The sequence below is a fragment of the Belonocnema kinseyi genome, chromosome 3 (assembly GCF_010883055.1).
Source record: "Belonocnema kinseyi isolate 2016_QV_RU_SX_M_011 chromosome 3, B_treatae_v1, whole genome shotgun sequence".
NCBI lineage: Eukaryota > Metazoa > Arthropoda > Insecta > Hymenoptera > Cynipidae > Belonocnema > Belonocnema kinseyi.
In genome coordinates, this window is record NC_046659.1 from 108,622,196 (window position 1) to 108,639,844 (window position 17,649).

Sequence of the window (17,649 nt, forward strand, 5' to 3'; positions counted from 1 at the left end):
TTTTCGGTGGAAAATTCAACTTTTTTTGAAAATTTGTCTTTTTTATTTTAAAGTTCACCTGCTTTAGCAGAAATTACATCTTTTTTTGATCCAAATGCTACTTTTTGGTTAGAAATTAAGCTATTATACTATTTTCTTGAAAACTTTACTATTTTGTACAACATTTAATTTTTGTTTAACATTTATATTTTGGTGTTGAAAAATAAACTGAAATATTTTCTGAATCAAAGTTCCACTCATAAAAAAAATTTGTTTTTTATTACAAATTCAGCTGTTTTAGTACAAAATTGATATTTTTTGGATAAAAATGCAACTATTTTGTAGAAAATTGAACTATTTTGTTAAAAATACATCATTTTTGTTTGAAAAAATTCGTCTTTTTGGGTTGAAAATCTAAGTTTTTCGTATAAACATATTTTTCTGTGACAAAAATTCAATTGTTGATGTTACTGAGTTAACTGGAATCTTTTTAGGATGAAAATAAACTTTTTTTGCTATAAAAAACTATTTGCTAGAGAATTCAACAATTTTGTTAAAGAGTCATCCTTTCTGGTTAAAAATTCGTCTTTTTGGATTGAAAATTCAATTTTTTTTGTATAAAATTATTTCTTGTTAAAAAATTGAGTTAAAATCTTTCTTCTTTGCTTGATAATTCCACTAATTTGTTTAAAACATTTGGTTGAATCGCTTCCTTAAGAAATCACTTTTTTTTGTTAAAGATTTATATTTTAAGTTGAAAAGTTATCTCGTTGGTTAAAAGTTTAATTATTTTGTTGAAAATTAATCGTTTTTAATTGAAAATTCAACTACTTGGGTCAAAGTTAAACTACATTGTGAATTTTTTTTATTGAAAGCTTTCGTCTTGTTGAAAATTTAACTATTAAGTGGAAAATATTTTTTCTTTTCAGAATTCATTTTTTAACAGAAAATGTCCCTTTGCCATTCGATCAGGATTGATATTTTTCAGTTAAAAATTCCCGTTTTCTTTGCAGTAAAAAATAATTTTTTAGTTTGAAATTTCCTTTTTTTTCGTAAAAATGCATCAGTTCCGTTTAAAACTAATTTTTCATTGAACTGTCATATTTTTTGTTTGAAAATTGAAGTTTTGTAAAGAAAATTTGTCTTTTGGTTTGAAGGTTAAATAATTTAGATAAACTATTATTTATTTTTTGAGTAAAAAATTTTTATTTGTTGGAAATTCATCTTTTTTGGTTTCAAAATGCTTTTCTTTTGTTGTATAAATTTCATTCTTTTTTTATTAAAATATAAACTATGACGCTTTTTCGTTGGCAGTTTGTCTTTTTAGGTTGAATTTTCAACAATAATGTTTAAAATTCAATTATTTTGTTAAAAATTCCAGTATTTTGTTAAAAATTTATCTTCTAAGGTAGAAAAAACATTTTTCTTTTTGTTTGCAATAAATTAATACATTTGAAAATTTTTAATCTGTATATGAAACACTGTTTTATTCCACTCAAAGAGATCCTATACTAAAAATATCAGAAGATTAAAATTCTGGTATTTGAATATTAATGATTTGGAATTAAAAATTAGTCAAAGAAAAATCAGATTTTTTATTTAGATATTGCTTTGCATATTTTAAATTCCTGAATATGTCTGAGCTGGAAAATAATTTATATTCAACGGTTGACATAAGCTAGACACTAAAAATATTGTTAAAAATCATAAATTCTTAAATTCCCTCAAATTCTTTTAAATTCTCCTAAATTCTGTCATATTCTCGGTTATATAACCTGAACTTAAATTCTCAGGAATTTATTAACTCTACGCATAGATTCGGATTTAATTAGTTGCCATTGTTTGTAGCGCCTCTTGCGGAAAAGCGTTGAAATACAAGTTTTCCCAATGATATTATTTCTAATTGAAAGCGTTCCAGATTGTACACTTTTAGATTAAATTTTGAAAATTGGACAATTTTATTAGAAAAGATTTTAAATTGTATCATTTCTAATTTAAAGGTTATAAAATGAGACAATTTTGTTTTGAATAAAAGAATCGCGAATTTCAGCAATTTAAGATTATCAGAAAATTTCGAAAATAGGACAAGTGAAAAACGTTAAAATGAAAATATTTCCCAAATACAATTATGAAAATTTGATAATTTAAAAATCATGGGAATTAAAACTATATTATTTGTAATTAAAAGCGTTCCAAAATGAAAAATTTCATATAACAATTTTTTATATTGGACAATTCTATTTTAAAGGAACTGAGATTGTATCATTTGTAATTCAAAGCGTTTAAAATTGAACAAACTTCTTTTAAATTGAAGAATCTTGAATTTGAATAAACTAAGATTAAAATTTTGAAAATAGGACAAGTTAAAAACATTAAAAATGAAATATTTTTAGATTAGAATTCTTAAAACTGTAAAAACTTTCTTATTTTTGTGTTAGAAAGTGAACTGGAATCTTCTCTGGATGAACATTCAACTGTTTTTTTAGAAGGTTTTTTTGTTGAATTCATCTGCTTTAGGAGAAATTTCATCTCTCTTGAATAAAAAAGAACTTTTCTGTTGGAAATTGAACTCTTTTTTGATAGTTTCTCTTTGTAATTATAAAATTCACCCGCTTGAGCAGAAATGAGATCTTTTTTGGATGAAAATGCAACTGTTTCGTTGAAAATTTAACAATTTTGTTAAAAAGTCAAAACTTTTGGTTGAAAATTCTAGTATTTAAGTATAATATTTGGGTATTGAAAAAAGAACTGAAATATTTTTTGGATGAAAATTCAATTGTTTTCGAAAATTTGTTTTTGTTTTTATTTAATTCAGAATTTATCCGTTTGAAGAAAAATGTCATCTTTTTGGATAAAAAAGCCACTATTTGGCGGAGAATTCAACTATTTTGTTAGAAATTCAGTCTTTTTGGTTGCAAAAATTCATTCTTTTAAATTGAAAACTCAATTTTTTTTAGCGAAACTTATATTTTTCTTGAAAGAAAATTGAATTCTTTGATTAACAATTTATTTTTTGGGTTAAAAATGCATCACTTCTGTTTATAACTTATTTCCTTAGTTAAAAATTTTGAGTATTTAAAATTAACCAAAAATTTCAACTGTAAATTCAACTGTTACACATTTCTATAAGAATACATATTTCTAAATTAAATATTAACTGTTTTATCGATTTTTTGAAAGTCAAATATCAATTTTTTTTACCTGAAAATATAAGTGGACCATTTAAAAAAATCTTTTTTTTATTCAAAATTCCACTTCTTGCTTAATAATTCATGTATTTTGTTGAAAATTCATCTTTGTAATTAAAAGTTTTCCTTTTTTTTCATTCAATTTTTTTGGTTGATGATTCATCATTTCAATGAAAAATGTATTTCTTTGATTAAACATTGAAACGTTTTGTTAAAAATTCACTTCTTTGGTTAAAAATTAATTATTTTGTTAAAAACTGTTTTTTATTATTAATTAATGTGGGACTATTGAAAAATCTTCCAAAATAAAATTTGAGACACTGAGATTTTTAAATTAGAACATTCCCGAATAATAAAATTTCAGACAGGAAATCGCAAACTGATAAAAATATCCGAATTGGAAAATTGCCGATTTGTAAAATTTCCGAAATCAAACATTAAAAATAATTTGTACAAATAATACGTTATTGTTGTCTTCGTTATCAATAAAATATATCTATAAAAATTGTGATTGTTTAATTTTAGGAATTTTTCAATTTAGATATTTTATAAATCGGCAATTTTCTGTCGAGAATTTTCCAATTCGGTAATATTATAAACTGCCGTCAATTTTATTATTCGGGAATATTCAAATTCGTGAATTTTATTATTCGGGAATTTTCTAATTCAGTATTTATATTCTTCAGTAATTTTATTATTGACGAATTTTATAATTCGGTAATTTTGCATTGTTAGGAATGTTATTTTTCGGGATTTCACAGTCATCCCCTTAATTTCAACTGAATATTTTAATTCTTCCCCCTTCCCACCCTCAGAAGAAAGAATAAGATTTTAGTAAGACCACTTCCGCCAAGAAGTCTTACTTTATTTGCGGATGACCCCAAAGTTAGATTAAGCTCTCAAGTTTCCAGAAATCTTGCTTATTGGAAGTTATCCTCTGTTTGATCACAGTGCGGCAGTCTGCTACACGCTCAGTTGGAAATCTGGAAAGCAGCGGTGGAGGAATCGCCCAGAAATACCTTAGCTGCCTCGTGGAGTCCGGCGGGAGTAGTTCAGGCGCCAGGAAGTGGAAGCGGAAGCACATCTTCCTCTGTAGGAAGCACCGGTCCAGCCAGTGTCAAAGGATCCTGTTCCATGGATTATTCCGACGGTAAAATATTAGAAACAATAATTTGTCCAAGCGCATACTTCCAACCATCCCCTCGATTTTTAAATTAAACTTCCAATAGCTTCAATTTTTTTAAAATAATTTTTTGTTTTGTGGATTTTTTTTTCTTTCGAAATCTTTGATTAACTTATTTAAATAGGGCCAAGAGTAATTTTTTCGCAAACGCCCTTATACTACGCCCACTTTTCTAGTCATTTAAATTAACCACACACACAAGTGTCATCACGCACAGGGACTGGCAAAGATTAGCACCGTCCACTATCCACTTCTTCTACCCTTGTGTATTGACTAGTATCTTTATATATTATTGTTGACCACGCCCATTAGTTTTTCATTTTCCTTGATCATTATAATCCAAATAACAGCATTTTAATCGTGTACAATTTTTAACAAAGAATACTTTAGAAAATAATTAAATAGTATTTAAGATACAGATTTAAAATATTCAAATTTATTGATTTATTTTTTAAAAAAATGGATTTTCCATTATAGGAGACGACTTTTTACGCAAAATTTGAAATTCTCCACAAAATAATTAAATTTAGAACATAATGGTGAAATCTTTAACCAAAAAAAATTCTTAACAAAAAGAACGCATAGTTTATATTTCAATCAAAAAAGATCAAATTTATACGAAAAGAAAGAGTTTTGAAACCAAAAAGACGATTTTTTTTACAAAAATTGAATTTTGAAACCAAAATATGAGTTTTCAGCAAAAAATCAATTTTCCACAACACGGATGCACTTTTACTCAAAAAACACGAAATTTCAAAACAAGAAAATAATTTTTTTTTCTAAAAAAGAAGAATTTTCATCTAAAAAAGATGAATCTTTTTTAAAAAATGGAAAACTTTTTCATTTACAGTTGATAAATTTTCAACTAAAAATATAAATCTCCAAGAAAGAAATGATTTCTAAACAAAGTGATTCAACCAAATCATTAAAACAAAAAAGTGGGATGCTCAAGTGAAGAAGAATCATTTTTATCCAAAAACTTGCATTTTCATAAAAAAATTAATTTTCTACTAAAATAGTTGAATTTTTTAATCAAAAAGATAAATTTTAAAAGAAATAGTTAAATGTTTCGTTAAAGAAGATTTCAGTTGACTTTTCGCGATATAAATATGAATTTTTAAACAAGAAATAAGTTTTTATGAAAAAAATTGAATTTGAAATGCAAAAAGAAGAGTTTTTTAACAAGGAGAATAAATTTTTAACAAAATAGTTGAATTATTTAACAAATAGTTACATTATTATCCAAAAAATTTGAAATTTGTACTGAAACGGTTGAATTATTAATAAAAAACGCAAACTTTTTTGTTTTAATTTTAACTTTCCTCCAGAAAATATTTCAGTTCATTCTTGAACATCAAAATATAAATTTTAAATAGAAATTTAATTTTTTACGCAATATTTAAATTTTCATAAAAACAGTAGAATTTTTAACCATAAAGTATAATTTTTTAACAAAATAGTTTAATTTTGAAACCAAAGCTTGTATTTTTTTAAAAAAAGGAAGTTTCTCTTCAAACAGATGGATTTTTAATTTTTTAAAAGTTCGAATTTTCATGGAGAAAGGATTTCAGTTCCCTATTCAACGCCAAAGTATTAAATTTAAACAAGAAGTAAATTGTTTACGGAATTGTTAAATTTTTAACAAAACAGCCAAATATCAATGAAAAAGTATTACTTCTTAACAAGATTGTTACATTTTCAACCAGATAGTTGAATTTTTGTCCAGAAAAAATAAAAATCCTACTAGAACAGGAGGATTTTAAAATCAGAAAGAAAAATTTTCAAAAAAAAAGTAAAATTTGCATCCAAAGATTTTAATTTCTAACCCAAAAACGCGAATATTTAAGCAAATAGTTAAATTTCCAACTAATAAGAATGTCTTTTTAAAAATTAGTAAGAAATACAAAAATACAATTAGTAAGAAACGCCCCTATCTACATCTAGTGATAAATTCAACTAGAACTGCCCACTTTTCCCTTCTGTCACCCTCCTTGATTAAAAAAAATATAATGCACGTTTTTTAGCTTAACCTATTTCTATGTTCCATACGCAATTATTAAGAAACGCCCCCAACCACACCTGATTATTAATATTTATTTAGCACCGCCCACTGTTCACTTTCGCTCTTCTCGCTTAATAAATAGTATCTTAATTCAAGTTTATTACACATGCCAATTAACAATGTTACCTATAAAACTACTACAAAACGTCCTCAACCACGCCTACTGACCAATTCTACAATACTATCCGCATCCACTTAAACTATCCACTTGTACCTTCACAACCTTTGTTTATTGACTAATATATTGATCCACGTTCATTACCGATGCCAGATAGAAGTAATAAGGAACGCCCCTAAATACGCCTACAGATAAATTCAACTAGAACCGCCCACTGTCTACTTCTATCATCCTCCTTTATTAAATAGGATACAATGCTCGTTTTTTAACTACCCCTATTAGCTATGTTTCATATACAAATAGTAAGAAACGCCCCCGACTACGCCTACTAATAAATATTTCTCTAGCGCCGCCCACTGTTCACTTCGGCTATCCTCACTGAATAAATGGTATATTTATCCACGTTTATTGCAAACGCTAATTAGCAATGTTTCCTATAAAACTACTACAAAACGCTCACAACCACACCTACTGATGAATTCTTCCAGCAGAGTCCACTATTCACTTCTACTTTCACTGTCCATTTCTACTTTCACTATCCACTTCTAATTTAACTATTTACTTCACTTTTCTCATCCTCGTTTATTAATTAATACATTGATCCACGTTTATTTGCAACACCAGGCGGAACTAATAAGAAACTCCCCTGATTACGCCTACAGATAAATTCAACTAGAACAGCCCAGTATCCACTTCTATCAGCCTCCTTCATTAAATAGGATCTAGTGCTGGTTTATTATCTACGATTATTAGCTATGTTACATATATAGATATATCAAGAAACGCCCCCAACCAAGCCTACTAATAAATTTTTCTCTAGCACCGCCCACTGTTCTCTTCGGCTAACCTCGCTTAATAACTAGTATCTTTATCCACGTTTATTACAAACGGCAATTAGCAATGCTCCCTATAAAACTGCTATAAAACGCCTTCAACCACGCCTACTAATGAATTATTTCAACAACTTCTACTATCCACTTCTACCTTAAATATCCCCATCTACTTTCACTATCCTTGTTTATTAACTAATATATTAATTCACGTTCGTTACACACACCAGACAGAGCTAATAAGAAACGCCCCCAAATACGCCTACTGACAAATTCCATTATAACCGCCCACAAGATACGCCTATTTATAAATTTCGTTTTCTGATTTCAGATGAAGACGATGAATCCGTATCCACTCAAGCAGTGGCTGGTGGAAAAATGCGAAATGGAGGCTCCCACATCCACCTTTGGCAGTTCCTAAAAGAACTCCTGCAAAGTCCCGGTGTTCACGGATCCTGCATCCGTTGGTTGGACCGCAGCAAGGGTGTCTTTAAAATCGAAGACTCAGTTCGAGTAGCTAGACTCTGGGGCAAAAGAAAAAACCGACCCGCAATGAACTACGACAAATTAAGCCGCAGCATTCGACAGTACTACAAAAAAGGTATCATGAAGAAAACAGAACGCAGTCAGAGGTTAGTCTACCAATTCTGTCATCCCTATTGTCTTTAAAAGAGACGAGGGCTTCAGAACTCGCCGTTCCAATATCACGATCATCGAGTTTTATCTTCGTTATTGTATAACCCAAAAAGAGTCTCATCAGGGCCAGGAAAAAATTACTTCCTAATTCAGATTCTCATCCTGCTGGTTTATCAGAAACCGAGTTCCCACGTCTATCCAAAAGGAAGCTCTCCTCTTAATTCTGTTTCTCGATCTTGAGTCGATCTGGATCCATCTTAAGTGGCTAAGATCAAGAACTAGATCCAGAATCTAAATCTGATCGCGATTTGGAATCCAGATCGAGAATTGAATGAAACGGCTGAAACTTCCGAGTCTTCCCGCCTCGCGGAAAGATCCAAGTGCAAAGACCCAGAAATTTGTTTGTTTGAATCAGTCAATTTTGCTGAAGCAAACAGATTCTTTTCTTGGTAAACAAAATGATTGTATGTCTCTGTGTGTGACAGTCTCTAATGATAGTGTGTTTGAATCTTTGTAAATCTTGTGTGAATCTGTAATTTCGAAAAAGGTGTTTCTGATGCGGAGGTCGCCAAAAAGAATCCGCCGAGTTTGCATTATTCTCGAGAATAATGTCAAGCGACGGTTGGGTACCAACGTGTATGCCCGGTTTGGGCGCTTAATTAATTTAAAAAAAAAATCTCGTTACTCATTCCTTATCGATACTCTCGATCGATTTGATTGCGTTTCCAGGTTGTTTGGCTCAAAGCACAGCCTTGTCTCTTTCTCAACTTAGGGTAAGTCGTAATAACGCGCGAGAGCTCTGTGACGGTATGCTGAGCCCTTTCGGCGAGATCAGAGCGGGAGGTACGTCCCGCGAATGTTTTTTTATTTAATATCAATCAGCTGCTGAGGTTTACACATCACTCGGAAAAATATTCATCTTGAACCAAAGAAACCGTTTCTTCAAAATAATTTTTGTCTTTGAACTAAAGATAAGTTCAAAATAAAGAAAATTATTAAATATGAAACAGAAATTTTCATTGGAAGACTAAAACTTTGCTTTAAATGAGAGCCAGTGAATGTTTTTCTTTGACTCAAAGAATCTTTCTTCAGAGTGATGAAAAGGATGATGGAGTCTCTTCTCACGTTTGCTTGCTGGTCCCTTTCGCGAGCCCCACAGGTCACAATTCCAGCGATCTTAGCGCGCGGAACATTTCGCTGCTGCTTGATCGCCTCTGATGCTTTTCCAAAATCTTGCTTTTTGAATCCCTGACACAAAAATAAATAGTCTTAAAAAGAAATTAAAGTAATTATTTAAACCTTGCAGACCCGTCTTAAATTTATCGAACAAAGATCTAGAGATTCGAAAAGGGGGAAATTAAAATAAACGTTCATACTCGAGAGGTAATATAATTTTTATTGTTTTCTCGACATTAAAATTTAATAAAAATGCGTGACTTTGTTGCAGAGTAGTAAACAATGTTCACCCATAATTTCTGACGCATGATAGCATCTTGATTATCTCGTGGCTCATATCTCAGATTTATTACATTTTCAATTAAATTTGTCCTTTCCTAATAAATTATGGTCTTCATTACATTTACGTCTCTTTTTATTCCAAGATTTTATGTGACTGAGTTGCAAAATTTTTATTGAAGTGTATTCCTTTGACCTAAGAAGTCAGCGTCGTGTGGAGAATTTCCTTTCACGCATGCCTCCGTGCAAAATTCTCAGGACTCGATTTTATCAGAGATATCGATCTGCAATCGATTCTCGGATGCCTGAGGGTTTTTAAAACTAAAATTTATATTTTAAAAGGGAATGATTTTGGAAAAGCGCATGTGCCAGGGCTTGATTATGCGACTGGGATCGGTGATTTTGGTCCCATATATCTATGATATATTAAACATTGTATGTTCCATGAACGATTAGTGTTTAAGAATAAATAGTATTTAAGTTTTCTGGCTCACGTGGGCCGGTTTTATTGATATCTTATTTTCCGAAATTCATCCATTATTTTAATATTTTATGCAATAGGCTGTAAGCATGCTTCCATAATTTAAATTTTTTCATTCCAATACCTAAATGTAAAGGAATCGTTGATACTTCTGTTTTTCGTAGATTAGCCTTTTTTTTCTCAATTATTTAATTATTTTATTGTATTTAATTTAATTTCGACGACTTGGTCGCGTGTAACAAAGTTTTTCGTTATTTCTTGTATATAATTATTTTATAGTTATTTTATGTTTGGTAGGAAGGCTTTTTTATTTTTAGTCACTTTTGAGTTTTTCCAACTTAACTAGGAAATTCCAAGGCTCGGACTCACGTCACTATTGACAATTTTTGATACTTTTTTAACGAAATAACTATTTTGGTATTTTTCTTTTTTAAATGATACTCATGCTACCATTTTTTCTCACATTGCTCGATAATATAATACTTTTTCCACTTTGTTTTTAAAAATATTTTCAAATTTCTTTGCTGATTATCTAAAATAACATATCTTTCATATAAAAATCGGAAATTTCCAAAGCTTCAAGATTTTTTATATTTCCAAAAATTAATATCGGGTTCTGAAAATTTCTTAAGATTTCAATGGATTTTAAGAGAGAGTGCAACCTAAAGAGGATAATCATTAATTAATGACACTAATGCATGTAAAATAATTAATTAAATAAAATAAATAGTTCATAAACTACACGTGTTAATACATTCAAAGAAAAATAAACTTTTTCTTCGATTTGTGCTCTTAACTCATCATTATTCACTGTATCTTTAATTATCTACTGCAAGCAGGTTTGCGCTATTTGTATTTTTTTTTTAATATTTGAAAAATGTTCATAAAAAAGTTTTCAAACTTTTTTGCTGATTGTCTAAAATAACATATCTTCCATCTCAAAAATTGAAAATTTTAAAAGATTTCGAGATTTTCAATATATAACTTAAATGGGTTCCTGGAAATTCCCCAACATTCAAAAAATCTCAATCGGTTTTAAGGGAGAGTGCAATCTACAGAGGATAATCATTAATTGAATATATTCGTCTTTGTAAAATAATAAATTCAATTCAATAAATAGTTCAGAAACTACACGTGTTAAAACATCATAATTAAAATTAATTTTTTTTATTTGTGCTCCTAATTCATTATTATTCACTCTAGCTTACATTATCCACTGCAAGGAGGTTTCCGCTATTTTAAAATCTTGTGAAGGATTAAAAAAATTTCCAACAAACAGTTTTTCAAACTTTTTCTCTGATTTATGAAAAATCTGAAATTTTAAAAAATTTCAAGATTTTCAATGTTTAATCTAAATAGATTTTAAGGGAGAGTGCAACCTACAGATGATAATCGTTAGTTAAAGATATTAATTAATGTTAAATAATTAATTTAATTTTATGAATAGTTTATAAACTATACGCGTTTATACATTAAAATTAAGATTAATTTTTATATTTTCATCTGTGTTCTTAATTAATTATTATCCACTGTAGCTTTCATTATATATTGTACGGAGGATTGCGCTATCTTACCAAATTTTAAAAGATTAAACAAAATTCCAGCGGGGTTTTAAAAATCAATAATTTCAACGGATTTTAAGAGATTTCAAGAAATTTAGTCTGATTTTAAAGAATTCGAAATTCAAATGATGGACTTAAAAAATATATGTAAAAGATTTCAAAGGATTTCAACGGATTTCTAGAGAACTTTAGGGAACAAACGAAATTTTGATTGAAGAAATTTCAGGGGATTTTACTATATATAAGGGACTCTCAAGGTTTTAATCATTTTTGCAAATTTCAACATGATTTTTTTGTTTTTTACATATTTTATTGGATTTCTACGATTTTAAAGATTTCAAAGGATTTCGAAATATTTTAAGGGATTTTGAAATAATAAAGAAGATATTACAGGAATTTCAAGATTTAAAATGACTTCTAGGGATTTCAAAGATCAAATCAATTTTGAAGAATTTTATTAAAAGATATAATATTTCAAGATGTTTCACGGAATATTAAATAATTTCAAGGAAAGCTACAATATTTCAGGTATTTTTCAAATTTCAAAGGATTAAAAAATATATATTGCTCTAAAGAATTTAAAATAAATTCGTAAGATTTCAAAGACTTTAAGGGATTTTAAGAGATTTTGAAATATTTTTCAAGTTCATAGAATTTTAAAAAATAATCAAAAGATTTTATAAAAAAGGATTTATAACATAGATGTAAAGGGATTTTGAAAAGTGAGGAAAGTTTTCCAAGAATTTTAGTGGATTTCAACAGAAATATAGGGCTTTTAAAAAAAATTTTAGCAGATTTCAACGGATTTTAAAACTTTGAAGGTATTCCAAAACATTTCAAAGAATTTGAATATATTAATTATTTAAAAATTTATTAATTTATCTGCTATATCATCTGAGATTGTACCTTACCGACAGTAGATCAACCCTCCAAACCATGAAGGCAGAAAATCTGCACAATATCGATCAAGTTAAGAATCTTCAATAACAGAAAATGCTTAACGTGTTAATAAGACTAGATGGAAAATAATATTTTTAAATTAAAATTATTTCTTGAAAAAAAGATCCTACTCAATCTTCACTCCATTGGGAATCGAACCACAAAACTTCTTCACAAAAAATCGGAAGTTTTGTGGTTCAATTCCCAATGGAGTGAAGATGGAGTAGGATCTTTTTTTCAAGAAATAATTTTAATTTAAAAATATTATTTTCCATCTAGTCTTATTAAGACGTTAAGCATTTTCTGTTATTGAAGATTCTTAACTTGATCGATATTGTGCAGATTTTCTGCCTTCATGGTTTTCAGGGTTGATCTACTGTCGGTAAGGTACAATCTCTGATGATATAGCAGATACATTTAAAATTTTAAATAATTACTTGTACCATTAACACCTAGCTAAAAATTAGCGTTACGTTCTTGAATTAAGAGTTCTTATTCTGATCCCTCTAATAGCTTAATTGGAAAAGCACCTGACCGGAAATCAGAAGTTTTGTGGTTCGATTCCCAATGGAGTGAAGACGGAGTAGGATCTTTTTTTCAAGAAATAATTTTAATTTGAATATATTAAATGTTTTAAGCGATTTTAAAGGACTTTATCAGATTTTATAGGATATTAAAGAACTTTAGGGAGTGTCAAAGGTTTAATCATTTTTCAAAGAATTTCGAAAGATGTTAGAAATTTCGAGATGTTTTGCGGGATTTCATTAGTTTATCGTCGAATTAACAAGGAATTTAGAAAATCAAGGGAATTTTATCAATTTCAGAAAATTTTATAATTTTCAGGGATTTTATAAATTTAACAGGATTTCAAGTTATTTGAAAGAGTTTGGCATATTTCAAAAGATGTCAAGAATTTAAACGAGATTTCACAAGTTTTAAGGGTTTTAAAAAATGACGTTGGATTTTATAGAACTTTTTAAGGAATTTTAGGGATATCAAGGAATTTCCAGGAATTTCAATGATTTCAAAAATTAAAAAATATTTACAAGTATTGTATGAATTTCAGAGGAGTTCAGTATCATTTAAGAGTTTTTTTTATTCAATTCAGTAAAATACGACAATTTTAAAGGATCCAAGAGGCTTTACAATATTTTATGGAATTTTAGAGGAGTTTAAGGCTTTAATCATATTTTAAGGAATTTTGAAAGATATTAATGTGTGGTATTTGCTCTATTTTTTAAATTACTAGAGATTTTATCATTTTCAAAGAGATTTCAAAGAATTACAAAAATTGTAAGGTATTTTGGAAGGTTACGCGGAATTTAAGGAAATTTCATCATTTTCTGGTCTTTCGAAGAATATCGTTGGATTTCAGAAAACTGTAAGGGATTTCAAAATAAATTCAAGAGTTTTGGGTATTTTAAAAGATTCCTCACAATGTAAGAAAATTACATCATTATTATAATTTTCATAAGAAATTATAAAATTTCAAGAGATTTCTACAAATTTAATATTTAAAAAACTTGACGAGACAATCTTTAAAAATGTATGCAAAAATTGATCCGATTTTGAACGTCCTAAATGAGTCCGTGGCCTGAAACAGCGTTACGTAATATATGAACGACCCTTTACTATCAATAATGGTAGTCTCTAAAAAAAAATGTTAAATGCAAATTGAAAAATGTCTTAAAATTAATTAGTCTTGCGTTGAATTCCTCGTGCGACCGAGTCTGTATCAGGTATTTAATTAGTAAGTTTCGTTGGTTGTTTTTTGTACTTTTTGTACTTTCGTTTCGCTTCCTTCCCTTCTTGCCTCGCCCCCTCGTGTACCAACGCTCTTGTACATAAACCGATTTATTTGACATTGGTACGCACGTATTTATTGTATCACAAGAATCTCTAAACGACACGATTCCGGTACACGAGGTGGTCATGTACTCGCTTTACAGCCCTAATAAGAGCTTCTTAAGTGCGTTTACATAATGGGATCGTAAACCACGTTTCGGTACCAACGACCGACAAAACACTTCTGTATACAAGTAAAAAAAATGTTTTTTTAATTTTCTACTGAATTTTGAACTGTTTTGGATTAAGAATTTTTTCGTTGTACCAAGTGCAAAGCAAAGCAAAGCAATAAAACAGGGTTGCCACACAGTCACGAAAGTCACGTTTAATCACTTTTCATATCACTTTTAGTGTTTAAAAGCCCCATGTGAAAAGTTTTAAGTCTTGATCGTAATTTTTATTCGAGACTCAAAACGAGATGAGGCAAGACTCAAGACAAGACAAGACAAGACTCGAGGCGAGGCAAAATTTGAGACGAGAAAGACGAGAAAGACGAGACGAGGCTAGATGATATGATAGGTCAATGAGGGGAGGGAATAAGGAAAAGAGAAAAGGGTGCATGTCATCTAATTTGAATAATTTTTATTAAGTTAAAGTCACTTTTTTAAATAGAAAGACTTACACATTTTTTTGCGAAAATTTAAAGATGTGCTTGAAATTTCTTTGACTGTGATCGATCGAATATGGAAAAGTCGTGTGTGAGGACCCTGACAAAGTATAATTAATTTGTTGCTGATTTAAGAAAGTCTTCAAATTGAGAAAACGAAAAATGTGCCTTATAAAATTCACATTTTTATAGTTTTGATATTTTCTTGTATAATTTTTTTGTATTTCTACTAACCTTTGCAGGGTGATAAATTCATTTTTAAAATTGACACATTTTCTTTTGGAACAATCATTTTAAGCATTTTAATCTTGTAATTTTAAAAAATCGGTTCTTTCATTTCAGATAAAAAATTTCAGATAAGAGATAAAAGTTTTCAAATGGACTAACTTACTTAAGACAAAAAATTAATTTTCTACCGTAAGAGATGACTTTTTAAAAAAATATTTAAATTTTCAACAAAATAAATAAATGTTGCAAAAATATTTGAATTTTCAACCTAAAAACATGAATCCTCAAAAAAAAGTTTAATCGCTGATATTTTGAACCAAAAAGATGAAATTTCATTTTTTCAAATTAGTTTTGCATTAAAAAATATAAATTTTCAACAGGTAAACATTTTTTAATCGTGATAGAAAAAAAAGTTTTACCTGAATTGTTGAATTTTAAAGCCAAGACGAATTTTCTGTAAAAAAATCGAATTTTCAACCAGTAAATATGTATTTTCCGCGATAAGAAAATAATTTTTAACAAAATAGTTAAATTTTTGCCAAACACAGAGCGTCCATTAAAAAAATGTCAACAAAGTATTTCATTTTTTAAACATTTTCAATTTATAAAGATAAAAGGAATGATTTTTTTTACTAAAGTTTAAAAGTTCAACCAAATGCATACATTTTTATACAAGAAAGATGAAATTTCTAATCAAACAGATGAATTTATAAATGAAAAGACGTATTTTTAACAAAAAAAAGTTTAATTTTTACCTAAAAAATATTCCAGTTGACTTTTTAACACCAAAATATGAATGTCGAAAGAGTACATTTTCTATGAAATAGTTAAATTAAAAAAAAAACATTTAAGATGTCGACTAAAATGGACCTTCTAACAAAATTGTTGAATTTTTAACCAAACAGTCACATTTTTATATAATAAAGATAAAATTTTTACAACAGTTGGATTTTTAAATTAAAAGGCAAATTTTCAACAACAAAAAAGTTAATTTTTTCCTTGAAAAAGATTTCAGTTGACTTGTCAATACCAAAATATGAATTTGAAACAAGTTCTATGAAATAGTTGAATTTTTAACAAATCCTTTAAGTTTTTGACTGAAAAGGATGACTTTTTAACAAAATTTGAGAATTTTTAACCAAGCAGTATCTTTTTAATCTAAAAAATATTTAAGTTCACTCATAAAACATTAAAATATGAATTTTTAACAACAAGTGAATTTTCTATGAAATAGTTAATTTTCAAAAAACAGTTGAATATCTTTCTCTGGCCATTAATAATTAAAGATCAGAATCTTAAACTTGCAATTTTTTTGAGCTAGAATCTTTTATAAACGCAATAAAACCATTTTTAATTAAAATTGAAAAATTATAAGTTTATTCTGCGTCCAAGTTATTGAAATGTCAGTTATTGTTTAACTTACGAATTTCCAAAAATTATGTACATGAAAGTCAATTTAAAAAAATGTTTTTGTGGTCTATTTTAAAATCTTGAAGAATCATGAATTATTTTGTTCAAGTTTTTGAGGCTGTTCTACTTGTAAAAATCGATTGAAAACATTTAAATAAGTAAATTACCTGCACAAGTAAATTACCTGCAGAAGTTATTTCGCCATTCTTCTAGATTTTTAAAGTTGTTTTTTGAAAACAATAATTTTCAAAAAAAAGAACCTCGCTTAAGCTGAAGGCCTTTAGCAATCAGCACCAAAAAATAATTTTTTTCAGAATCCTCCTACACAACTTCTCCATATAGTTCCAATTTTTATTCATATAATTTTATTTTAATCGCTTTCTGGGTTAAAAATTAGTCACTTTTTCGGTTAAAACGTTTTTTTTTAACTTTTTAAAAGTAAATTAGGCTGTGGCAACCTTGGGTATAGTAAGTTCCAAAGCAAGTACATTTTATCGTATTTAAGCTAAAGTTTGCGACTATGGGTCGCAGTCTGGCGCAATTATTTATTCCAGAGTTTCGATATATCGAAGGTAATTCGCTAAAGGTGAGTTTGCAGAACATCACTCGGCGGAGTGATGTTCTGCAAGAAATGTGCAACCATAAAGTGCCCATAAGTTATAAGTGAACACATGCGGAGGAATGAAAAGGAGATTATATTGTTCGTTTACTAATTAGGTTAGTAAATTAAAAAGCATATATATAATTGTATATCGTATACTGTTTTCTACCCGTTTAGATTTTATGAGATATTATCGCACATTCTACACATTTGGTAGGTGTGTCTTAATGAGAATATAAATATATATTTTATAACGTTGGTATTGTTATTGTTCATACTCTGTACTGAACACTAACCGAAAGCAATATAAAGAAAAAATCTACAAAAAAATGTAATAACAATAATGATAAATCATGTCTGAAAATTACCTCTTTTTATTTCAATGTCCCTTCCTTATTTTAGATGACATCCAGGCACGAATGATATTTACTCTCTAGTGTTAGAACCTTGGCATTTTCCGTTTCACCTGGAACGGGTCTAGCAGACCCGAGCAAACTTCAAACTGGCATTTCTCTCGCTTAAATA

The 17,649-nt window shown here is 28.5% G+C and overlaps 1 protein-coding gene across 1 annotated transcript in view; it reads left to right on the top strand.

Moving 5' to 3' along the window:
* LOC117169164 (DNA-binding protein D-ETS-4-like) overlaps positions 1-11,592 on the top strand; it is a 52,567-nt gene extending 40,975 nt beyond the window's left edge. Inside the window, exons 5-6 of the mRNA XM_033355380.1 lie at positions 4,119-4,317; positions 7,692-11,592. Of these exons, the coding sequence (XP_033211271.1) occupies positions 4,119-4,317; positions 7,692-8,029 (537 nt within the window). The 3' untranslated portion in view covers positions 8,030-11,592. The remainder of the gene's footprint in view (positions 1-4,118; positions 4,318-7,691) is intronic.
* Positions 11,593-17,649: the final 6,057 nt, after the last annotated feature.